General features: G+C 44.8%; 1 protein-coding gene across 3 annotated transcripts in view; it reads left to right on the top strand.

The window, feature by feature from the left end:
- Positions 1 to 26,107, top strand: part of fgfrl1a (fibroblast growth factor receptor like 1a) — a 458,305-nt gene that overhangs the window by 356,221 nt on the left and 75,977 nt on the right. Inside the window, exon 7 of one of the 3 annotated variants that reach the window (XM_085975482.1) lies at positions 11,105 to 19,221. The exons of 1 other annotated variant lie outside the window; for it this stretch is intronic. In XM_085975482.1, coding sequence (XP_085831608.1) covers positions 11,105 to 11,532 — 428 coding nt within the window. In that variant the 3' untranslated portion in view covers positions 11,533 to 19,221. Of the gene's footprint in view, positions 1 to 1,778; positions 2,505 to 11,104; positions 19,222 to 26,107 lie in introns of those variants that run through there. One more of the 3 variants, XM_085975481.1, reaches the window with a different exon arrangement.

Raw genomic sequence — 26,107 nt, 5'->3', positions numbered from 1 at the left:
GGAAGGAAAGCTAAAAAGGTAAGTACAGGTAATTTAAACTTCTTTAGGCACACCAAACACACTTACCTTTGCACTCATGCACCCATCACTCACCTGAACACTGGCATCTCGACCCCTCCAAGTCCTTCAACCCGACGGCCTGACTCCTGTAACTTGGCGTGGTTTGGAGCCGTCGGAAATCCCATAGTTCAACCTTCAAAATAGGGATTAGGCTAAAAACTGCCTGTTAACAACCTGTTAAACTTACATGGAGGCGGGTTTTGGGCGGGATGGTGTCGGGACCCCCGAATTCGGGATTTTAGCCCCCCGCACGCCTAAAAGCCTGCCTCACGGCACACTGAAAATCAACCCCTTAATCTCTGAACTACACACAGACCTGACGCTTCCTGTTCAGCAGTACTGCCCTCTTCTTCTTCTTCTTCCTCTTCTCCTGGAGGGCTGTGTGCATCTTCTGGACCTGATACGTAAGAAAGGGAGAAGAGTTAGCATTTAGTAAACAGAGACAGATGAGTGGCTTCTGAAAACAGCTGCAATCTGTCATGGATCATGTGTAAGGGTGAGATTTAAGTGAGAAGCGAAGGAGAGGAAAATGGTTAAAGACCCTGCAGGACTTCTCCTGCAGCCTCACCTGATGCTATGGCCCTGACCCGCCCCCCTGTCCACGATATCTACGACTGGCTCTTCAAGTGGGGACAGCACATGGATGAAGCCTGACCCTCCTCTTGTGGCTGCACGCTCCCTGCCCTGCAAGAAAGGAGCGTGTCAGTGTTAGAGTAGTGAGAAGTTTTGAGGACATGCATGTCAGGGTAGAATAGTGTCGCCGGCGTATGAAAGATGGCAGAGGTGTGAAGAGCTAAAGGATGTAATAGTGAGGAGTGTAGCAGGTGCAGAGTGTGGCATTAGGAGAGGAAGAAGGTGGAGTGAAGTGTGTTGCAGTGTGCTAGTAATGCAAGGCTAATCATAGAGTAATGAGGAATATGAGTTAGGAGACTTACCTTAGCTATCCTTGTGAGGTCATTGAACTTATTTCTGCATTGCAGACATGTCCTGGTGGTGATACTCTTCGCACTGACGCGCTCTGCCACCTCTGCCCATTCATGCTTATCAGTTTACCTGCAAATCTTCCACCCACCTGGTGGAGAAAAGATGACCCTCCTCCTGTTGACCTCATCCAATAAAACCTCCAGAGCAATGTCCGAAAACTGAGGGTGCCCTTGCAGCTTCTCCTGCGCCTGCCATTGTCCACAGATAGTTGCCTGCAGGCAAAGTGCACCTTACCTTTTTTAAGAGGTGCAGGCCGCCTTTAACTCACCTCAGGACGCAAAATTGACCATCCCCAGCTGGAGAGGTTGCCAATCAATAGCACGGGTAGATCTGGCCGCCTGCCTGTTTTATTTTAATGAATGGGTTGCACGAATTTGGGGTCTGCTTTGCGGCCACGTGATCAGGTGCACGATGATTACGTGCCGTTCTGCCCCCGAAAATCCACTGGAAGCTATTTCTACTCCGGGACATCCTGCATGAATACAATGGTGGGAACAGAATTTTAAGAGGGATGTGGATAAATATTTGAAGAACAAAAAGAGGTTTGGGGCAGGGGAATGGGTTTAAATGGATAGTCTGGGTTCAAATGGATAGTCCTTTCAGAAAGCCAGCACAGGCATGACTGGCTGAATCGCCTCCTCTTGTGTGATAAAATTCTAGATTCCACTATCAACATAATCACTTAATAAATACTGTCTCAGCAATCCTAATAGTGTGCTGGTTCTTTCCCACAGATGCCAGTCATAATCTTGAACTGTGGAATAGTTCTGTCTCCCATGCCAATAGCTCAGACATGAGCAATGACACTAGCCCCAACTCTCACTCTGATACTACCTCAAATGGCAGCAGTGGCCCGTCAGCTGGTTCCGATGGCCCAGCGGAACTGCCAGCAACAGGAGACAGTGTGCAGTCTAGTAGATCCAGGCTCCAGTCATCTGTAGAGGCAGAGGGGACACACCCCACAGAATCAATGGACGAACATGAGAAGCATCTTGCTGTTATTCAGGCTGGCCTGCCTAAGTTGATTGATAGTGCGACAAATGTTTTTTTTTTGCTGGCTGGTACATATGTGAACGTGCAAAGGTTGGACACTGTGCTAGACGGTGTCTTCCGGCATGTTACGCAAGTGATGGATGAATTGCAAAATAATAAATCTTCCCAGTTGGCTAAGCCAGCTGGGCAAGGTAGTGTGGCCCAGGGAACCACTCTGGATGTGGTCCTGGGATCTGCTGGTCCAGGATTTTTCCCTTCGCAAACAGAGGCCACACCTCAACTATCCATCCCAACCTCAGAACACAGGTTCAATATCAGTGCTAGTCATCCATCAGCATAATCAATAAGCTGTCCTGATGTCCAGAAAAAGCAACTTTGAAATGCAGTTTTTGCACCTTAACAAAAGAAATAAAAAACACATAGAAGCTTTCTGGACCCGTGACAGAATAAACATTTGTTTGACCTGATTTGTCTTTGTCCAGTGTTTTTTTTTGAAGTCTGTCTAAATTCCACATTCATACGGCAACAGCTTACCAACTAGAATGTGGTTAGACTGCACATAGACTGGTTCATACATCACTTCAAATAGGTTTTAGTCAGAGTATGAGAGGGAGGTCACATGATTGCTGTTGGGTTGTAAGGGGGAATGACGGGACTAAATACACCTTAGGAATTACTTGACTGCTTCCCCCAGCCTCTTTTTAGGAAAGTGCTAAAACCGATCTTGAACAATTAACCCACAATCTTAAAGAAGGAACTTGTGATTATATAGTGCCTTTCATGACCTCAGGCTGTCCCAAAGCGCTTCACGGCCAATGAAGAACTTCTGAAGTGTAGCCATTGTTGTAATGCAGGAAACGCAACAGCAATATCAATTCAATTCAATTTTATTTGCCATATGTAACCAGTACAAGTACAAGTACAATGGAATGCTTACTCCCCGTAGGGACACGTCAGCTATTTTTACAGCGCCGTGTTCAGAAAGTCAATTCTTTGGCATCCAGTGGCAGTGGGAGCACGATGTCCCTCAGCCGCTCCGTCCTCCTCGTTACCGCGGCCTCCTCCTCACTGTTGCCGGCTCGGCTCCACGTGTTGTGGCCTGCTTCTCCCGCTCACCCTCTGGCCACCATTCCCGGCTCCCCTCCTCCCAGTCGGACTGCGAGTCATCGTGGCTGCTGCTGCGTCCCGATGCACTGCGCTGCCTCTGCCCGACACGCCGAACACATCCTCCGGTCGCCGCGGCCTCCACCTCACCGTCGCCGGCTCCACGGTCCGACGGCCCGGGCCTGCTTCTCCCGCTTCCGGTCCGGCCTCTGGCTGCCATGCTCGGCTCCCCTCCTCCCAGGACTGCCTTCCCGCTGAGGAGCAGCCGGCCGACATGCCCTAGCGGGTCGACGTGGCTGCTGCTGCGTCCCGATGCGCTGTGCTGCCTCCGCCTGACTCGCCGAACACCTCGCTCCGGTTGCGGGAGCGAGCGGCGAGAGCGGGCCGCCCGAAGCAGGGAGAGCGCGCTAGCGCCGGATCATCTCGGGCGCCATCTTGACGATTAGATAAATAACCAGATAATCTGTTTTTGAGGTGTTGGTTGAGAAATAAATATTGGCCAGGACACCGAGGAGAACTCCCCTGCTTCTCTTTGAAATAGTCCTATGGGATCTTTTACGTCCACTTGAGACGGCAGAAGGGGCCTCGGTTTAACATCTCATCCGAAAGACGGCAGCTCCGACAGTGCAGCACTCCCTCAGCACTGCACTGGAGTGTCAACCTAGATTATGTGCTCAAGTCTCTGGAGTGGGACTTGAACCCACTACCTTCTGACTTGGAGGCAAGAGTGCTACCAACTGAGTTTTGGCTGACATATGTAGGAATATGAATATGTAGGGATAGTTTGATCCTGCTTTACACACAAAAGGAAAATTGTTTCCCTAATAGCAGGCCTTTTATTCTTTGGTCGCTGATTCAAGTGAAAATACTTTATACAGATGTTTATTTTGTTCACATCAGTGATCAGATGACTATATAACATAAACAGTACTAGAAAATGGGCCTGAAATTCAAGGGTAGCTGCTCCACTGCTGGTAGTGCCGCAGAGCGGGACTTCCAGGTGCTACTGTGCCCTAGGATTGACCCCATCTCAAAAAGTGGAGCTGGGGGTAATTTAGATAGTTGGGGTACGTTCCCCATGCCTGTCGAAGCTGAAAAGAGGTGCACGCAGCAAATTCCCACCCTGCTATTCTGATGGGGATGAAGGGAGGGGGGGGGGTGCTCCCAAAGCCCTTAATGATAACCGATTAAAAAAAAAAGATTATGCGAGCCCTGTGTGGGATCGATTAATTTTGTCCCCATACTTTTTGGGGACCTTTACTAGGCCCACAATACCTGCTCTCAGCTTGGACCTATTGGGTGGTGTACTGGGCGGAATTCTCAGGGGGTCCCAGACAAGCCCCCTAAACTGGCTGTGGATGTGAGGGATGGCGGGTGGAAAACTTGCTTGCCCGCCCCACCCCCTGCCGATCAGGATTTCTCATGGTATTTACACGGGGCAGATACCCAGCAGATTCGGGTTTCACTTCAAAGTCCTGCCCCACATAAACCCATTTGAAATAAATGAGTTAATGCCTGTGTTTCAACAGCAGACAAAGGGATGTCACTTGAACAGCCTGATGTCCTCATATTCTCTGACCATAAGTAGAGCAGAGAAGGTTAAGAGGAGATTTAACAGAAGGGTTTTGATCGAGTAGATAGGAAGAAACTGTTTCCACTAGCAGGAGGGTCGGTAACCAAAGGATACAGATTTAAGATAATTGGCAAAAAAAAGGCAGAGGGGAGATGAGAATTTTTTTTAAGCAGCAAGTTGATATAATCTGGAATGCACTGTCTGAAAGGGTGATGGAAGCAGATTCAACAGTAACTTTCAAAAGGGAATTGGATATATACTTGAAAAGGAGAAACTTGCAGGGCCATGGGGGAAAGAGCAGGGAAGTGGGACTAATTGGATAGCTCTTTCAAAGAGCCGGCAGAGACACGATGGGCCGAATGCCCTCTTTCGGTGCTTAATAATTCTATGAAGTAAGAGAAGGAGTAGGATGAGGGTGGTGAGTTGCCCATACCAGGATTTTATATCCCTTTCTTGACACGGTGATGATACAGCAACAAGATGGTCTACTGGCCATGGCTTTAGCCAAAAAGTACTTCCTGGTAACATCAAGAATGCCATGATGGATCTGAGAGATGTCATGATGAGTGTACTTCTACTACTCAGTTTTTTTTGACCACTCCCCATTCCCCCCCTCCTCCGTGGACTCGTCAGCAGAGATTGGGAAAGTGTGTCTCAGCTGGCTGCAGTGGCTTTTAGTTCAAGTAAGATCTACTGGGACTCCGCATGATTGAAGTCTTTCTGTTCAGCTAACTGCATGCTGACATATCTATGGTCTTCCAGACTCATACTAGATCTGGTGAATTTCCCATGCAAGGGAAACCCCTGGTTCCTTCGGGAAAGTAGTCCAGGCAACTGGATAAGTGGGGGGAGGGAGTTACAAAGGACACAGGTTCAAATTTTTGCATCAATGGTGACCAATTTGGTTTACTTTCCTGTTCCACAGAAGACAGTTGAGGCCAATTCATTAAATATATTCAAGAAGGAGTTAGATATATTTCTTAAGGCTAAGGGGATCAAGGGATATGGAGAGAAAGCAGGGACAGGGTACTCAATTTGGATGATCAGCCATGATCGCATTGAATGGCGGAGCAGGCTCGAGGGGCTGAATGGCCTACTCCTGCTCCTATCTTCTATGTTTCTATGTTTCCTGTTTTGGATGCGACCCAACATGGATATACTTGTACAACATTGGGCAGACAGTGAAACTCATGAAGCAGTCAGCTAGGGATGCACTTGATATATGTCTCAGAATAACTGGTCAGGGATTATAGTTTGCCAATTGTCCTGGCCAATATTTATCCGTCAATCCACATCAGCAAAAAAAAAATTACATTGCTGTTTGTGGGAGCTTGCTGTGTGCAAATTGGTGGCCACGTTTCCTACATTACAACAGTGACTATACTTCAAAAGTGCTTAATTGGCTGTAAAGCGCTTTGCAATATAAATGCAAGTCTCTTTTTTTTCTTTATTTTGCCTGACATTAAATAAATTTAAAACGGAGATAGACAGTTTCCTAGCTGATAAGGGAATTAAGGGTTATGGGGAGCGGGCAGGGAAGTGGACGTGAGTCTAGGTTCGGATCAGCCATGATCCTATTGAATGGCGGAGCAGGCCCGAGGGGCTGTATGGCCTACTCCTGCTCCTACTTCTTATGTTCTTATGTTATGTTCTGACAGACATATTTGGGTTCCCCCTCAGTTTTCAAAAAGTCTGCTATAATTGCCGTTATGAAGGCCCCTTTCCATAGGTGACTGTGGAACCTTATGTGGAGTGTACGCAACCTATTAATAATACGACCTCTGAGGGATAGCTGAGATAGAAGCTTCACCAAGCCACACCTTCTGGGCTCAAGAAACAATTACCTTCAGTGTAGTTGTTTCTGCAAGAGTTTGGAAATTAGAGACTGTTAAAGAAAATACAGCATACTAGATGCAAGTTTCCGATAATAACAAACAAGAAACGAAACAACTTTCATTTATTTTTGCACCTATCACTGTGCAAGGGATGAAGCTGAAGTGCTGTTCCTGTTGTTACGCAGGCAAACACTGCAGACATTTTGCACACAGCAAAATCCCATAAACAGGAAGATGAATGAGCAGTTAATCTGTTTGTGGTGGTGTTGGTTAGGGTGAAGAACGTTGGCCAGGTCACAAAGAGAAAACTCTGTGTGTCACATAATGTCACGGAAGTCCCAAAAATATCCAGGTCTTCTGGTGAAACCCCACCGTCATTTCAGCAGGATTTCAGTGGAAGGTCCAGGAAATAGGCCAGGATCCAGACATGCTGGGTCCCAGTCTTCGTTAGCCTTGCCTGGGGTGGAAACTCCATCTGCCCCAGATAGGGTCCTTTGCATCGAGAGGGAGCAGGTTTCAGGGTTTAAAATGGGAGTTTCTGCTTCCCAGGCCTCAGTGTAGCCTGGTGTAAGGGAGGAGGCCAGTTCACCCAGCGTGATGAGATGTACCTACCTCCTGAAGAACACTGGTGGGGGTGTGGGGAGCTGGGTTAGTCCAGGCTATGGAGCAGCTTGAACCCCCGAAACAAAAAGGTGAAGTTTTGTGTAAGGGGGCTCAAGGGGCCAGAAAACTGTTATATTGACCCGGGTGGGAAAAGGACTGGCAGCCCCTGAATGGTAAAAGGCACTGGAGTTTTGGACTTTGGTTTAGCAGGCACCCACGATTCAGCCGTAGTGGCATATGCATTTGCTGGGCCCATGCAGATTAGATGCCCTCGCACTGAACCTGCATGCTACTGGAGGGTGCTGGCAGGAGCCATCCTCGTGTAACTTCTGGGATTGCATCCTGTGCAAATCCGGGGATGTAGGGGGCAAACTTGGGTCGCGCCCCTTTTGGGGCACTAACTTCACCGGTGGCCCAAAAAATTAGTGCCCCCACACCCGTAATTCACTGGTAGCGCCCCAAGAGGGAGGCGGGCACTATTGGAAGCGCTCCCCCTCCCTCTTGGGACATTGCGAGTGAATATCGCTGTGGTAATGCAGGCCTCCCTCCCCTTATTAAAGGGGAGGGGCCTAGCTCAGCGCGACCCGGGGCCCAGCTGGGCCACCAGGGATCGGAGTGCCGGCAATAGAGACCGGCACTCAAGAGAAGTGCCAGGCTCACGGAGCGCAGCCGGCACCCCGCGGGGGGCTTCACAGGAGGCCGGGGATGGCAACGGGGGGGCAGGTGCTGGCAGCGGCCAGCAACAAAAATGGCCGTCTGGCACCACCCCTTTAATTTGCGCCGCCCTGGCCTCCCTGACCCTGTCGGACATAACGTCTGGTGGTAAGTCAGGGGCGCTACCGAAGATCGTGGCCGGGGCGTGAGTGGGGCGCTGCGCATGGCGATGACGTCATCACCAGAGGCGCAGTGCCGTGGGGCGCTAACGGTTACCTCCATCGCTAACCTCCCGCTGAATTTCACGGGAGGCGTTAGCGGCACCCGGGCGCTATTTGCTTTGCGCCCCATTCGCACCCTCTTTTCCCTCCGTAATCTTTAGGACTGAACGTTCCTCCGCTACATTCTTCCACTGAGTTGAGGAAAATCATGGAATAGGGAGGCAGTCTGCCACATCTCTGACCCCCCACCTGGGATTTTCCTCCCTCCGCCATAGCAGGAAAAGCCACCAGCCTTCCATTCAACACCCACCACATTCAATGATGGCTTGCAGGTGAGGCTTGGTGACCTTCCTGATTTTCCTGCTTTCCTCAGGGACTGCCAGGGTGTGGGGTGGCCGACATCCCTGGGATGGAGGCAGAAAGGCCTGCTGACCCTGCTTCTGGAGGGAGATGACCCAGTAATGTGCACTCTCCCTCTCCTCAGACCTCAACACCAACTTGTCTTAGGCCTCGGCTACGGCCAAGGCCTAAAAAATAATGCAGATGTTTGGGGTGCTGGGCCTCCCTTTAAATGTGCTCCTCCCTTCTGGTGTTTCCGCTATAACATTGCCTGAATTTTCCTCATTGGCAGCAGTGGGCTCCCTCTAGGTGGTGGAGATCTAGGCGGTGGAGATCTAGGCAGAAACTTGGTCTGCATGAGTCGTCGTCGTACGTGTCTTCACACTGTTCCCTTTGGGGAACTGTATGAAGTGGTGGAAGGATTTCTGGCCGCGTTAATGCTCCTTCCGTGACCGTAACCATCTACATACCAGCCATTAGGGTGGTTCGTCTTATGGCGGGAGGGTTTTACGGGCTCCCACAACCCATACGGGGCGGGGGGAGCACCCACACCCACAGACGCAAGTATCCCGCTGGATGTCAACCCAGAATTTAGAGCCGAAGCTCCGACTCCACTTGCCGGGACTGTCTGGAGCGGGGTTTGAAACCCTACACCTTCTGGCCCAGCGGCGGGGATGCTACCGCTACGCCAAAGGCCCACTCCCGTCTGCATGAGTAATAAGTCCCAATCCAGTAAGATGGGTTGGGGTCACGGCGGGGTGGTGGTGGTGGTGGGTGGAAGTTCCAGCCCGAGCCTCCTCCCACAGAGGTGGAAGATCCAGCCACAAAAGTCCTCCAGAACTGCTAGAACGGGGAGACAGGGCCTTTAATTAATGTCTCATCTGAAACATGGCATTTCCGACAATGCAGCACTCGCTCAGTATTGCACTGAAGTGTCTGCCTAGATTATGTACTCAGGTTCTGGAGCAGGGTTTTAACCAAAAACCTTCTCACTCAGAGGTGCAAGTGCTATTAACTGAGCCAAGCCGGCACAGGAGGAGCTAAAAGTGTTAACAACAACAGCAACTTGCATTTATATAGCGCCTTTAAAGTAGTAAAACGTCCCAAGGCGTTTCACAGGAGCATGATCAGGCATAATTTGACACCGAGCCATGTGAGATATTTGGATAGGTGACCAAAAGCTTGGTCAAAGAGATAGGTTTTAAGGAGCATCTTTAAGGAGGAGAGAGAGGTGGAGAGGTTTAGGGAGGGTATTCCAGAGCTTAGGACCTAGACAGCTGAAGGCACGGTTGCTAATGGTGGGGCGAAGGAAATCGGGGATGCACAAGTGGCCAGAGTTGAAGGAACGCAAAGTTCGTGGAGGGTTGTGGGGCTGGAGGAGGTTAGAGAGATAGGGAGGGGGCAAGGCCATGGAGGGATTTGGAAACAAGGATGAGAATTTGAAATTCAAGGCGTTGCTGAACTGAGAACCACTGTAGATCAATGAGAGACTTTGCCAGGCTGTACCACCAGGTCTCAATTATATCCAGAATTCTTCCATTGAAGTGACAAAGAAAGTATCATGCAATGGACAAAGTGCAATATTCTTTAAGTGAAATTTTGATGGTTTTGTACATGGGGCAATATTGAAGGTGACACATTTCTGAATGCAAGAACAATAATAGCCTGTAGGGTACAAGAAGAAAATGAAACCCTAAATATCTAACTGTCTCCCACTCTTTAGATGTGTCTCTCTCTCTGTAACATGTATTCAGTCCTTCTGTCAGTGCTGCTCTGCACTTTACCCAGCCAGTCAGAGATACAGAAGAATAGCAGGAGCTCATTTGCCCTCGAAATTGTTTCATTCCTGTGGGGGGAAGTACCTTGCCTCTGTTGGTTGCCTTCTTCCAGTGCTTGGCAGACTGGCACTTCACTGAGCAATCATAAGCGCAAACTCATGTCCTGCCTTGCAGTATTACAAGCCAGTGGTACACCTACATATATCATTGGGCTATCTCGTAACTGTTTTACTTGAACGAGATACAAAATGTCTCATTGAAGCATTAAAGTGACTCATGGAGCATTAATACTGGCCTCCAAGTTCTTTCTCTTTTCACTGTGGCTTCACCATCATTATACCCAATTAAATCCAATGATTAGTGAGTGAGATGCTCGGCTGTGTTTTAATGCCACTCTAATGAGAAGGTAGTTGAATTTGGTAAAGACTTAAAACAGATTTAGCCGCTCCAAATAGGGACGGCATCATTCAATATGGTTGTGGACTGCAAGGCTACTGTAATCTTCTTGATGATGCCACTTTTATAAAGTTTAGATAGTATGCTGTTCACATTGAGTCTGATTTCACAAAGTACATGCGTTAAAACCCTAGTGTGAAATTTATTCAACTTCCAGGCCCTGTGTTTTTTATTGAAATTCATGGTTGAAGCTGTAAATAAAGCAGGCATCCTATAATCTTTCTCCTTTTTTTGGTTGATTCCCTGTATACTCTTGAAAGAGCTCTTCATTTCTTCAGCCATTGCCAATGTAAAACCTGTAAACAATTTAACAGTTGATTTATGCTTTGTCGGCAACATTACGCTTCATGACAAAAACACAGGCATTCAAAGAAGACAGAAAGAATTTGTGGGACATCTGTTGTTGATTTTCATCACTTGGTTTTAATTTTGTTTGTCTTTCTGCACCCCCCCCTTTTTCCCTTTTTATCTTTCCTGGTGTCTTCTGGATGCCTGATGTGCCAGACCCAAAGCCTCCGAAAGCACCTGTGGCTACCTCATCGAACAGCAGCCTGCCTTGGCCCGTGATCATCGGGATCCCCGCCGGCGTCATCTTCATCTTCGGGACGATCCTGCTTTGGCTGTGCCAGACCAAAAAGAAGCCGTGCTCCACCCCGGCGGCGGCCACGGCGGCGGCGATCCACAGGCAGCAGCAGCAGAGGGAGCGAGCCTGCGGCCAAGGAGTCCCCGACAAGGAGTGTATCACGCCGATAAACTACGAGGAGTACGTGGCCCAGCAACAGCACCTGCTGGCCCAAGGGCCCCCGCTGGTGCCGCCGCCGCCGTCGGCCCCCAAGATGTACCCAAAGATTTACACGGACATCCACACTCACACGCACTCCCACGTCGAGGGCAAGGTCCACCAGCACCAGCACATCCACTATCAGTGTTAGCTCACGGCGCCCTCGTGCTCCGCGGCCTTTTTCCATTTTCCAACAGGACCGCAGAAGGTTAAGAAACTCTCTTGTCAGCCCGCACTGCCAGTAGACTGAAGGCTGGCTGGCAAAGACCTTGCAAGGAATTTGGGAGACAGAGTGGAAAAATGGAGCTGGCCTGAAATTCCTGTGAAATGAGAATGTACTTGGAAGCAGAGAAACCTAGGTTACAGTGAATGATTCAAGGTGATATTTTAGGAGAGATTCATGCCAAAAGATTGACTTCAAGCGTAATTTAAAAAAAAACTGCAATAACTCAATCATCTCACACTTCAATCCCAATTTTAAAAACCTTATGAAATGCAACTAACTTTTGGTGAACAGTCCAACTAATTGAATCTTTGCCTCAGGTACTGAACAATTACCTTGTAGCGATAGATTATATTAAAAAAATGTAAACTACTTGAGGTATATTTGAATACTGTGAGAACTAGTTGGCTTATGCAGTTAAATTCACCTGACACAAAGATACCTTATCCTCGACAACACCAAATAATATTTATATATTATATATATTTCAAAAAAAATTACTATTACCTGGAACACGAACAGGGGATAAAAAGGTTATATTTGCAGTCACACACACAAAAAGAACCCTGTGCTTGATAAAGGCTTCACCACTGGTTAGTGCCAAATTAAAGTCTTGACTATGTGTTTTAAAGAAAAGTTCCTGGCTGACTTGATATTCGGAATTATATAGTCTGTGCTACTATGCCTGCTAGGCACTGTGGAGACTTCAGAAATGAAACCTGCAAAACAATGATGTCTAGCCACTGCCATTACGAGGGAATGGAACAGCAAGACAATGCTTCAAATGTGAACTGACATGAACTGAAACGGTGAAATATTTATTCACCCGTGTAGCAGAAAAGCGAACACTGTACTGTTCTGTTTCATCGCCACCCACTGAAGAGACACTGGACAATCTATTATCAATGGGGAAAAATAAAGTCATCACAGCCCTACAGCTCCAGTCCCTCCAGGTGAACTGAATTTTGCGCCTGCTCTTACCTGCGATCACACCTTTCTGTTCTGTACAATCGCGTTTCAATGATGTTAGTAAATAGGACCTCAGTAGTGCCTACGTGGATTAGAGAGAGACGCTAACCACAGATATAAGCCTTTTTGTTGTTGTAAAACTATATAGATTTTAAACAGAAAGTCATGTATATTTAATTTATTTTGTTAAGTGAGAAAAAAAGTGTATCATATTTTCCTCTAAAACAGGTGTTTCTATAAATATATTTGATCAAAGGCGAAACTGAATTGTTGCAGATTTCTTACACCTGACCATGTGGAAAACAAGAGATCCCACACAGCGTGCATTGGCTTGTGTCGTCAATTGGTAAGTGCAGGGAGACGGTGTGTAATATTTTTATGGAAAGCCTTTTTAATTCAAAAACAACAAATTTGTGGTAATCTTTATATCGACAATCCTGTATAGTCTGCCCCATTGTTACCGCCAGCTTTGTTTTTGTATTTGACGTGTTTTGAACACACTTGTATATTTTTTTTAACATTTTCAGAAATAACTATTTTTATTAGGAAGATGATGTTATGGCATAAAGGACTAATGTCACTGCACTCCGTGAGAAAAAGAAAATCTTAATATTATTTTCCTAGGATATTACCTAAGCGGCTTCTTGTCTTTTTTAATGGGAAGTATAGATTCTTAAAAGATATTTAAACACATTAATAACCAAACTAAATTGCTATGGAAAATTACTAGAAGCCCAAAGTGAGCTTATGACACTGTAAAAACTAACAAGAAACTACTAAAGCAATTCCAGATTTACAGCCTGTCCTAATCACCTGTTTGCGCTAGAGAGAGTGTTCAAATGCTGTTATAAGTAGCACTTTATTGTAAAAGCTGAATCCAGTCCTAAGTGCCATAGTGGGTGAGTTTGATTGAAAGTGTTTTTCACCTTTGGGTTGGGGGACATTGCCCCTTGACCACCATTTCAAGGCGGTCATGAGCCACATCCATGGTGAAGCTTGGCACTCACCAGCTTGTGGTCATCCATGCCAAGGGTAGCGAGATATTGACAAAAGAGAGCGAGAGAGACTCAAACTGAGACAAATCTGGCAACAAGTGTAGGAAAAACACAACTGCAGCATGGAACAATAGTTGGTGTGTGAGAAATTCCATATACCATTTAATACATCAACAACAGAGTCAGTGCCTTTCTTGCCTGCACAGACTTGTCTGCTCTCTCTTTGTCAATCAAAACTCTCCCTTTGATCAAATCAAGCTAGACAATAAAAAAAACGTTCTTTGAGCCAACCCGTTAAACCTATTTTAATAATAATATTGATTAAGAGGTGGATAAATGGATCTTTATCTCTCTTTTCTGTACTATTTTCCGTAAATAGTATTTCCTTCAAAAAACAAATGGCCTGCTGTTGAAATTGATTCTAGTGATCTGTTAATAAAAATATTATCCAGCAATGCAAAAGCTTTGGTAATTTGTTACATTAACAGTTACAACTGTAGAATGTTCCCCAACCCACACAGCATAGCAACATATATATATTAGTGCCATTGCCTTTTATTCTGAAAGACACTGATAGAGCAAATTCTTGATCAAGCCATCAGATCTCAGTAGTTGTAACTAGGTGTGTTATTTATGGCTGGTCGGTTGCCGTGGTATCTATTAAATTAATATATTGAGCAAGTATGTAATTAAAACAACTCCATTGCCTTATGGGAAGACGACTTTAGATTTGTTAAATTGTAGAAGAAAAAACATATTCGGATGCTTTGTGGCAATGAGGTAACCTGAGAGGCTAGTTAGCTCATACGAGACTAGAAATTGAGCTTTGAAGCTCAACGTACCTTTCACAGTTTTTAAATGTGCATCAATAACAGCAGGATTGTGTGCATGTTGCAACTTAACAGAGGCACCCGTGAATTCATCTAAACATGTTGATTTTGTGACATATCTCTTGTCTAATCTTTGAGTGCTATCACCCCAAGTAATGCTCTAATTACTGTTTTCAGCATCTATTTTCAAGCTGATTTTCTTGGCAAAACTAAACTAAAATCACTCACTGGTAATGTTAAAGATGTTTAAACTGAAGGTGTTAGTTAAATGGTAATTCTGAAAAAAAAGGTCAGGTCTGTAACCTGGCATTAAAGAGCTTAAACCCAAGTCATTGAATTCTGCTCATGGCAAGATTTATCCAACTCTCTACTTTCAGGCTTTACAATCTAAATTTTACAATCGCAATAGCATCATCGTAGCACAGTATTTGGAAGTCAATTATTTTGCATGTTATCATTAGGTATCTATGTTATATACAGCTTGTGAATTGTATACATCTAACAACATCTAATACAAAAAAAATCAGAAGTCAAGGATTAATAACCTTCTAGTTAGCAGATCGTGATACACTTGAGAACAAGTTTCTAAATACAGTGAATATAAGAACATAAGAAATAGGAGCAGGAGTCGGCCATTTGGCCCTTCGAGCCTGCTCTGCCATTCAATAAGATCATGGCTGATCTTCTACCTCAACTCCACTTTCCTGCACTATTCCCATATCCCTTGATTCCCTTAATATTCAAAAATCTATCGATCTCTGTCTTGAATATACTCAACGACTGAGCCTCCACAGCCCTCTGGGGTAGAGAATATGTACCCAGTATTTAAAATGTAAGAACTTTCTTCAAGTTATTGTGGAAAATGAAGGGCAGAAATTGTAATCTTACATAAAATGATTTAGTTTAAGCTCCACTGACAGTCCAAGCTCAAACTTGAAGAATTGCCACTGAGTGAGGAACAGAAGGATGCGAGTGCCAATCAACCATATCCCAGCACCTTCAGGAGAGGTGGAAAAGTTGGGAATCAAACCAAAGTTTGCTGCTGCCATTGATATCACTGCTCTTCTGTCTGGTGCAGCAAGTCAACCAACTGGTGCTGACTTCACGTACTCTTTGCCCCTTTCCCTGATCCAACTGCTGATTTTACTCTTCTCGCCCTTCCATCTGTGCTAGTTACCTAACTAATGATATTCAGCTGGTTTGGAAGATTTCTCACTTCACCTTCTGCCAGATCTGGTACTCCACCTTGGTTCAATCAAGCCTGTGGTTCTGTTGTCTTCTTGCTATCGCACCTGGCACCTTGATCAGTCTGAAGCATTCGGAGCCAACTTTATTTCTTCTTCTAACTTAAAACTGCTAGAATGTCTAAATGCAACTCTTTTGAAAAGAAGCACCAACTACCATTTTCCTGTTTCCCCAGTAGTCACTCCTACTGGTCCCTATCCAAAGCAGTCTCTTATTTTTATTAATCCTCCTTTCCACCTGGCTAGTACAGTTACTAATTGTCTTCAAGAGAAAGCTAGGCTTTTAGGCTCACTTTTCTCTTCCAGCTCTAATCTCAATAGCCTTGGTAAGGAACCTCTCCCCTGCTCTCCATTGTTCCATCTGTTTGACCATTATCATTTGAACAAATTTTAACCACTTCCAGTCTTCTGTAGCCTTTACTCTCTGGGCTCCAATAAGATCTCTGGTCCTGATAGACTCCCTCCTATCAATCTCAAAAGCTTATCACTATAACATACTATCTCTTTAATATAGTCCACCTTTCCTTCTCCTTGGAGATTTTCTCATGCTCACCCTACCCCTAAGAATGGGGATTCCTCTTACCTTTCAAACTACTACCCTATTACCCTTTCCTTTGTTGTTTTGAACATTATGGAAGCTGTTGTTACCTGACAACTTATCCATCACCTTGAAACTTCTGGCCTGGTTAACTATCTCTATTACCATTTTTAGCTTGGCGGTTCCACTACTGATCCCGTTGCCTGTGTTATAAGCCTCTGCAAATCACTCTTGGAACACTTTGGTGAACATCTGCTAAAACCTTTGGCAGGATCTGGCTCCATACATCTCTAATCAATTTATCAGCATATGGCCTCTCACCAAATCTATGTCTACGGCTATCTCAATTCCTCTCAATCATTCTATCTGTGTTACAGTAGATGGTTCATTTATGAGAAACGATTGTGACAATCCAGGAGCTTCCCAGAGCCATCTCTTCTCCCCATCTCTCTCCCTGTCCTTGTGCACTCATTATCCAATCCTTTCCATTCCTTTGCTGATGATTTTACTTTACATTCATCAAATTCCCTCAGCTCACAATGCCTCAGTATTCACAACATTGCAGTGCAATGGTTGAATCACTATACATTTAATGAAAATCAATCAGCAAACGTACACTTTCTTCACCTCTCTCACAAGTCTAGTGACATTTTTCGCTTCACTCTCTCCCTCATCTTCCCTGTTGCTCCAAGGTTGATTTGCTTTTTCATGCTAAAGATGTCTTTTTGATCCACTGCTGAAACCCTCATTCTCTAGACTTGACTATTTCAACGCACTCCTGGCTGTCCTCCCACATTCTACCCTCCGTAAACTTGAGGTGATCCAAAACTCGGCTGCCCGTGTCCCAACTCGCACCAAGTCCCGTTCACCCATCACCCCTGTGCTCACTGACCTACATTGGCTCCTGGTTAAGCAGCGCCTCGATTTCAAAATTCTCATCCTTGTTTTCAAATCCCTCCATGGCCTCGCCCCTCCCTATCTCTGTAATCTCCTTCAGCCCCACAATCCCGAGATATCTGCGCTCCTCAAATTCTGCCCTCTTGAGCATGCCTGATTATAATCGCTCAACCATCGGTGGCCGTACCTTCTGTTGCCTAGGCCCTAAGCTCCAGAATTCCCTGCCTAAACCTCTCCGCCTCGCTACCTCTCTTTCTTCCTTTAAGACGCTTCTTGAAACCTACCTCTTTGACCAAGCTTTTGGTCATCTGTCCTAATTTCTTATGTGGCTCGGTGTCAATTTTTTGTCTTATAACACTCCTGTGAAGCGCCTTGGGAAGTTTTATTATGTTAAAGGCGCTATATAAATACAAGTTGTTGTTGTTGTTGTTCCCTCAACAAGACTTAATCCTCCATAAAGCCAAAGCCCATCCAATATTTGAATACTGCTTCCACCTGGGGAGACCCTTCCAACACACTTCTCACACAAATGAACGGGAAACAGAAAAAAAGCTTGCCATCTAATCAGTGATCCCACTCTCATCTCTAGACTCTATTTTTTTAAATCAAAATGACCAGAGAGGAAGAAGGGGGTGCAGCGCCGCATATTTGGAGCTCAAAAGGGAAAAGAGATAAATGTTCAAAAGAGCTCCAAATATGCGGCGCTGCACCCCCTTCTTCCTCTCTGCATCCTCCCTGAGTTGAAATCAAGACTCATTACACTCCCAGCTCCAGCTCACTCTTTACCTGGACCTCAATTCCTTGCCTCTATCAGTCTTTCCTTCCTCTTATGATCTGCAGGTTTTTATAACCAATGAACAGCATCCCCTAATCACTACTTGCTGATTTACATTATCTCTTTTCCCCCCCAATGTTGGTGATGTCCTCCACTGTAGAGGTGAACCCCAACATAGACACACAGAAAGAAATGAATAGAGTCAATGTAACATGTAATAATCATGTAAATATTTTAATAGTCTGACTTAGTAAAAAAAATATATACTGTATCATCCTGGACTTTCATTAGGGATAATAAGATTCACACATTTGCTTTTCTGAGAGATCTGAATTAAACCTTTGATTACCAGGCAGATGTGTTAAAAGAACTTAGACCTCAACCTGTTCAATCAAGGGTAGAGCTCACAGCTCTCAGGAATGCAGTTACAGAAGGGAAAGCATACAGTAACAAGCCCTTGGATCAAACGTTTAACTAGAGCTGATCAAGAGCTACGATAGTGGACTGCAGCATCCCAAAACAATCCGCCTTCAACAACATTAATCAAAACATACATTGGAAGCCGTGAAATCTGCAAAGAAACTCCCTCGTGACATATATATAAAAAGTGTATAAATATGCTCAGATTGAAGTTCTAAATGCGATTGACTGTAGTAGAGGCACCAAATATGAGAAAATAGACTTCACTTTATGTCTTAATTGCCCAATGACAGCCCATAGCTTTAGCTTTCACAAATTTATTTCCATTATTAAAGAAGGAAATAAATCCCAGGGCACTTTCACAAATGTATTTCCATTAAAGAAGGAAGTAAATCCAAGGGCACAACAATGCTAGCTTCATTTTTTTTCAGGTTATGAGGTAAACCATTTGCTTTGGAACTTCTGTAGCACTCTAGGTCACTTCTGTAACCAGCTAGCCAATAGTTTTGTTCTGTAGTCTTCCAGTGCATGAGCAAATTCATTTGGACTCTGACCATTTTCTGTATAACCAATGTATTTACAGATTCATATATCTATATATAGTTTACACCCAGTCTACAACTCCTCTCAAAGAAAAATAAAGTCTTGCAACTTTACATGTTCCAACTGTCAGCTCATCTGGCAGCATATTATATGAGCTAAGTATTAATTAGTCCCGCTGTCAATGACATCATCTTTCTGTCAACGTTGACTTCCCTTAGCGTATAAAAAGGTACAAACCTACCAGAGCAGCCAGCCTTGTGTTAACTCTTCCAGCCCTAGGTTTGTTTTCTTGGGTTTTAACAAATCCACTGCATTTCAATCACATAATAATTCTGAGAAAATATGAAGTTTAAAGTTTTCATCATTCATAATGTAAGAAAGAATTTAATAAACAATGCTTCATTCAGATTGCTGGTGTGTTGCAATTCATTTGTTTCCTTCTGCAAATGGTATGGCCACGATTTTAATCCACCCCCCCGTCCCCCACATGACGCTTTCCTGACTGTCCTAAAAATTAAAATTCCACCGCATTCCCGGCCATCATAATATTTATGGTGGCAATTCAAGCCCTGGACGAGGCTCCCGCTAAAAGCAGGCGGGGGCCTACTTAAGATTCAAAAGTTGCGGCTCATTATATCATCAGTGCTGCGATGCAGCAGAAACATGGCAGGAGGAGCCGACTGGCCAGAAGAGGCCCAGGCAGGTCTTAAAACTTTACCTGTCTTTGAACTCCTTGTGGCCAGAAGGAACAGGAGTGCTCCCACCGTCCCATCCCATCCCTGGCCCTGCAAGGAGTCCATAGGCCTCCTCAGCCCTGGCATTCCCCCCCGCCCAACCAACCCCTCACCCCCGCTCTCCGAGGAAGCTTCAGTCCCAGCAACACCCCATGAAAACAGAATCCCCATCCCTTTCCGATCTTATCACGAAGAAGGAGCCCCCGGCCCTCCGGATTCTGAGCACAAAGTTAAGGGAATCCCCAGCCCGTTGATTACCGTTCCCACTGGTCCACAACTGCGGCCTCCTGTGGCCAAAATCCTGCTGTCGCCCGCTGGCCAGGTAGTCAATCTGGCCGGGTGTTGGGCAGGACTCCGGGAAGTTTCATTCAAATGAGCCCCTGCCGTTAAGATTGGCAGCTCTTCCACATCCCCGACCTGGCTGGGTGCACCACCTGCCACCGGACTCCCCCCCGCACTCTTCTGCCCATGTCCCCCCCACCCCCTGTCCCCTGTAAAAATTGAGGCCTATGATTAGAGCTGAGTTGTTATTTTTTGGTGGGGGGGGGGGTGGGGCTGGTTGCGTGGTCATGGACAAGCTCAGTGCAGTACATATTAGGAAACCATTCTGTCAATAAACCCAATTATGAAGATTTGCATGTTTGAAATATATATTGACTTTTAAACCCCTGGAACTTCTATCCAACAGGTTAAGTGTTAATGTAAATATTCCGTAAAGAAAACTTTTCCATTTGGAAATCATATGATACTCTTATGCTTCTGCAACACCCAGTGATGTTTTAGATTGATTGCCCAGATTTTGGAAATGTTCCATGTAATTACAGTTAAGTCTCTCCCAGTTACATAACCTGAGCCCCATTGCTGACTGATAGAATTTTCCTATGAACTCACTGCAGCTGTCCTCTGGCATGTCAACTCAGAGACGGCATTTGGTTTTTTTTCTCATTCACAACTCTGATTTATAACTTCAGGCTATTACAATGGTCCCATAAACTGGGAGGGAAAAAGTAAGCACAAACAAATTGATAGAAATAGATTTATTACCTGATGATGCTAGGAACTCGGATACTTTGCGATGGTGAAATCCCTACTGTTGATAATTTGAAGAAGAACATTGGTGTGAGCACAAAACGGGATTCTCTGTTTTTATTCACAGGAACACTAAAATTAAAGAAAGACTTGCATTTATATAGCGCCTTTCATGATCTCAGGACGTCCCAAAGCACTTTACAGCCAATGAAGTATTTTTGAAGTGTAGTCACTGTTGTAATGTAGGAAACACAGCAGCCAATTTGCACTCAGCAAGCTCCCACAAACAGCAATGTGGTAATGACCAGATCATCTGTTTTAGTGATGTTGATTGAGGATAAATATTGGTCAGGATACCAGGGATAACTCCCCTGCTCTTCTTCGAAATAGTGCAGTGGGATCTTTTACGTCCACCTGAGAGAGCAGTCGGGCCTCGGTTTAATGTCTCATCCGAAAGACAGCACCTCCAACAATGCAGCGCTCCCTCAGCACTGCAAAAGAAAAAAGAAAGACTTGCATTTATACAGCGCCTTTCACAACCACCGGGTGTCTCAAAGCGCATTACAGCCAATGAAGTACTTTTGAAGTGGAGTCACTGTTGTAATGTAGGAAACGCGGCAGCCAATTTGTGCACAGCAAGGTCCCACAAACAGCAACGTGGTAATGACCAGATCATCTGTTTTAGTGATGTTGATTGAGGATAAAGATTGGCCAGAAGTGTCAGCCTAGATTTTTGTGCTCAAGTTCCTGGAGTGGGGCTGACTCAGAGGCGAGGTGCTACTAACTGAGCCATGGCTGATATTTTCTGTAAAATGAACTTACACATCCTGAGGGCATCCTAAAGAACCTCACCACCAATGGATCGCTTTTGAATTGTGCTCACTGTTACATTGACAATCTTAGCAGCCAGTTTGCGCACAAAAAATTGTCCTAAAAACAGGAAACGTGATGAATCACCAGTTAACAGGAGTAATTTGACTGGTCAAAGCAGGATTCTCGGCTGTCAGCAGGCAGCACACATCAGAAATTCAGGCAGACGCTGCCCTTTATTTTCCGACCATTTTAAGACGACCGTAATTTGTTTTTGGTGGGAGGAATGTTATTCGGGACACCAGAAGAACTCACTGTTCTTCAAATAGTAATTTTGGAACCTATTACATCAACTAAACAGGCAAACAGGGCCTCAGTTTAATGCCCAATCTGATTGCCAATACCATCTCGTCTGGTTTTGAATACCTCTTAATGTCTCTTTACTTCTTTTGTTCTATCACAGCCCTGCCTTCGATCTATTTCATTTCCTTTCGAGTTTTGAAAAAGGGTTCACCCGAAACGTCGACTATAATTTCTCTCCACGGATGTTGCCTGGCCTGCTGAGTTTTTCCAGCATTTTCTGTTGTTATTTCGGATTTCCAGCATCTGCAGTATTTTGCTATCGTACTAGTGTCTGGTTCACTGCCACACCTCTTCTAGGAATGCCTACCTTGAAGAAGTTCTGCTCTTCTCTTCGACGGGATCTCCGTTTGGCTCTTCAACCTTGTTCATCTTCATTACTTTCAGTTTCCCTTCTCGTGTTTGAATCTGAGCCGTCTTTTGTCTCCACTGTCCTATTACCATCTCGTCTGGTTTTGAATACCTCTTAATGTCTCTTTACTTCTTTTCTTCTATCGCAGCCCTGCCTTCGATCTATTTCATTTTCTTTCCAGTTTAGAAAAAGGGTTTCAACCCAAAACGTCAACTCTATTTTCTCTCCACGGATGTTGCCTGGCCTGCTGAGTTTTTCCAGCATTTTCTGTTGTTATTGCAGCTCACTTCATGGAGGGAGCCTTATGGACTCACTTTTTTCTGACTCCAAAACAAAGGTGCTATCAGCTGATCGACTGAGCCAAGGTAAAACTAGCAATAGTGAGAATTTCACCACTAGAGTGTCAAAGGAACCATCGGAGTGTCAATGGAACTCTAGGTTTTATCACAAGAGGTACACAATAGAAAAACCGAAGAGGTAATGAAGAGTTTTCTTTACACAGAGAGTTGTGATGGCGTGGAATTCTCTTCCAGGATTAGTGGTTGAGGCAGGAACAATGCCAATGTTCCAGATTTGATTGGATAGGTGGAGGAAGAGGTTGAATGGATATGAGAACAAGGTGGGTAAATGTGATTAGACCTATTTTCTCGTGTGGAGGGTGAATGCTGACACAAACTAGTTGAGTTGACTGGCCTGTTTTCATCTTCTAACTTCTATGTATTTCGATGTAAGGCATTCTATATGACCCAGCCCTCAATCACAAGTCTCTTGTGTTTCATTACCATCAAAATCAAACCTAGCTTATTAGAAACATGCAGGTAAGGTAGGTAATGCATCTGGACTTGCTCAATATCTCTCCTATATATATGATGCTATCATAAATAATGCCTCCCCCATGTATAAGGGTCATAATAAACAATTTTAACAACATTAATATGCTGCACCTAGTATTGTGAAGGAATAAGCCACTTAACCTATTCAGAAAAATACACTATCTTATGAAAGCATTCTGGCTTTATTAAAACATGACAAACTGGGTTTGAAAATTTAGAAACCTAACTATGAAATAGCTATGAAAGAAGTCTGGCTATTGAGATAAGACAGTTGTTGACCCTGAATAAATAACCTTATTGAAACAGAAGATGCAGACTCCGACAAGCTGACCTTCTGGGAACAAAACAATGGTCCATACTGGATTAAGGTGTTTTAAGTTAAACTCCGTAAAGATGGCACATAAGGTAAGGAACATCTGCCCTCGTAAAGATGACATAAAATAAGGAACACCTGCCCTTCACACCGTTTTATATGGTGACCCCAGAACACCTGGAGATGAGACAAGATTCTGGAATATTACAAGCTGATGTAGCAGTAAGAATTGCAGAGGTCAGCAGAAAGATGACTAGGGGTAATTAACTTGCATCAGCAGAAACTTTAAAGGAAAATACAACTGCAAAAGTGTATAAATATTGAAGTTTCAAATGGGATATCAGACTCGCTTTAATCGGGTAAAGCGATTCTCAGCTACAGAGACGGCTCTGTGGTCTCCAACTCTTTGTACCACAGGGATCAAAGGTATTTGATATTGAGGTTAAGAACTGTAATACTGTAGTGAAGTTAAGATTTAAAAGTAAGATTCTCTGTTAATAATGGCCCAGAAATTCCATTTGCAGCACTCCTGCGGGCGGTGGGCTGCGATTTGGAAAAATCTCTGCCTGGACCGCAGGTCTCCTGGGAGGCGCAGAATTCCATTGCTGGGCCTCTTCAAACTGCCGGCGCGCTGTGATCGCGTATCCCGGGGCGCAGGTAGTTCGCAGCGTCCCTGGGATCACGTGGGCCATGGGGAGCCAATCAGAGCAGGGAATCTCCATTCATAGATTTGACAGGAAGACCTGTCAAATATATGAATAGAGATCAGCCCAAAAACACAGTAAAACTTCAAATAATTAAAAAAAAAAATCACATTTTTAAAATGACTATAAATTACATAAATAAACTATTTTAAACAAAAATTTAAATTTTTGAAAAAAATAATTAAAGTTTTTAACGTGGCTAAAAATAAACTTACCTACCTTTAAAGTATTTTAAAATGATAAATCAGTGGGAAATTTTTTTTTTTTACTTTCTTCAACTCTTAGGCTGGTAAAAGCAGGCCTTGCGCCTGCTTTTCTAGGCATAGCTGTTTCAGACTTACCTGGACTGAAGCAACTGTGAAAAAAACGGAAGTTTCAGCCGTACGCGCTGCCTATCCGGCGCAGGCGTTTGACCTGTCAAGCCCTTTCTTTACAGAACGGAAGTTCCGGTTTCCAGCGCACGCGCAGTGCATGCCTAAAACCGGCACTTCCGTTGGCCCTACGGGTGAGTACACAGCGCGTACACACCCATAGGAACGGAATTTCTGGGCCAATAAGATAGTATTTTTTCTCTTTTTAGAACTGTTAACGTTGTGATTGACTGATTCACCAACTGTAAATTGCATGTCAGTTCTTTAATAAATCTCTGTATATTTTTAGAATTGTCTCACATAAGTCTTCTGTATCAATAACCCGTGAACTCAATCTCTCTACACTTTTTGGTGAAGAGTTACAGAATTCTGAGGGAGTTCTCCGGACCCTCATAATATCCGGGACGTTACAGTCTAGCTAAACTTATTAAAAGCGCTATCTGGAGGACGGTAACATTCTCGGGTTGTTCCTTTCCTTTAGGGAGAGATAGCCCGGACCTTTAGACCCAATTAAGCATCTTTAGGATTCGGCTACCTCAAACTTTAGTTGAAAGTGAACGTCTGAGAAATACACCTGATCCAGGATAGCCCCAAAGGGGCTAGGACTAGTAAATATCCTTTCAGTATTGGTCTAAGTAAAATAATATTTACAGCTTGATGATTTAACAAGTCATAGAGTCATAACGGCACAGAAGGAGGCCATTCAGCCCATCGAGTCCATGCCGGCTCTCTGTAGAGCAATCCAGTCAGTCCCATTCCCTGTGCTCTAATGTAATACGATGGAAAGAAACATAGAAAGTTACAGCACAGAAGGAGGCTATTTCGGCCCGTCATGTCCGCGCCGGCCAACAAGAAGCTATCCAGCCTAATCCCACTTCCCAGCTCTTGGTCCATAGCCCTGCAGGTTAGAGCATCCCAAGTGCACATCCAAGTACTTTTTAAATGTGGTTAGGGTTCCTGCCTCTAACACCCTTTCAGGCAGTGAGTTCCAGACCCCCACAACCGTCTGGGTGAAGACATTTCCCCTCAAATCCCCTCTAAACCTTCCACCAATTATTTTAAATCTGTGCCCCCTGGTTTTTGACCCCTCTGCTAAGGGAAATAGGTCCTTTCTATCCACTTTATCTATGCCCCTCATAATTTTATACACCTCAATAAGGTCTCCCCTCAGTCTCCTCTGTTCTAAGGAAAACAGACCCAGCCTATCCAGTATTTCCTCATAGCTAAGATTCTCTACTCCCAGCAACATCCTTGTAAGTCTCCTCTGTACCCTCTCTAGTGCAATCACATCTTTCCTGTAATGTGGTGACCAGAACTACATGCAGTACTCCAGTTGAGGCCTAACTAGTGTTTAATACAGTTGAAGCATAACCCCACTGCTCTTGTATTCTATGCCACAGCTAATAAAGGCAAGCATTCTGTATGCTTTCTTATCTAGCTGGCCTGCTACCTTCAGGGATCTGTGGACATGCACTCCAAGGTCCCTTTGTTCCTTTACACTACTCAGTGTCCTACCATTTGATGTGTATTCCCTTTCCTTGTTAGCCCTCCCCAAATGCATTACCTCACACTTCTCCAGATTGAATTCCATTTGCCACTGTTCTGCCCACCTGACCAACTAATTAATATCTTCCTGCAGTCTACAGCTTCCCCCTTCAGTATCAACCACACAGCCGATTTTAGTATCATCTGCAAACTTCTTAATCACACCCCCTATATTCAAGTCTAGATCATTGATATATACCACAAAAGGCAAGGGATCTAGTACTGATATTCTTTCTAATTA

This window comes from Somniosus microcephalus, chromosome 2, assembly GCF_052327205.1.
Source record: "Somniosus microcephalus isolate GS21.2 chromosome 2, FLI_Smic_1.0, whole genome shotgun sequence".
In the NCBI taxonomy this organism is placed as follows: Eukaryota; Metazoa; Chordata; class Chondrichthyes; order Squaliformes; family Somniosidae; genus Somniosus; species Somniosus microcephalus.
The sequence above is the reverse complement of the archived record's forward strand: the minus strand, read 5'-3'. Positions and strand labels throughout refer to the sequence as shown.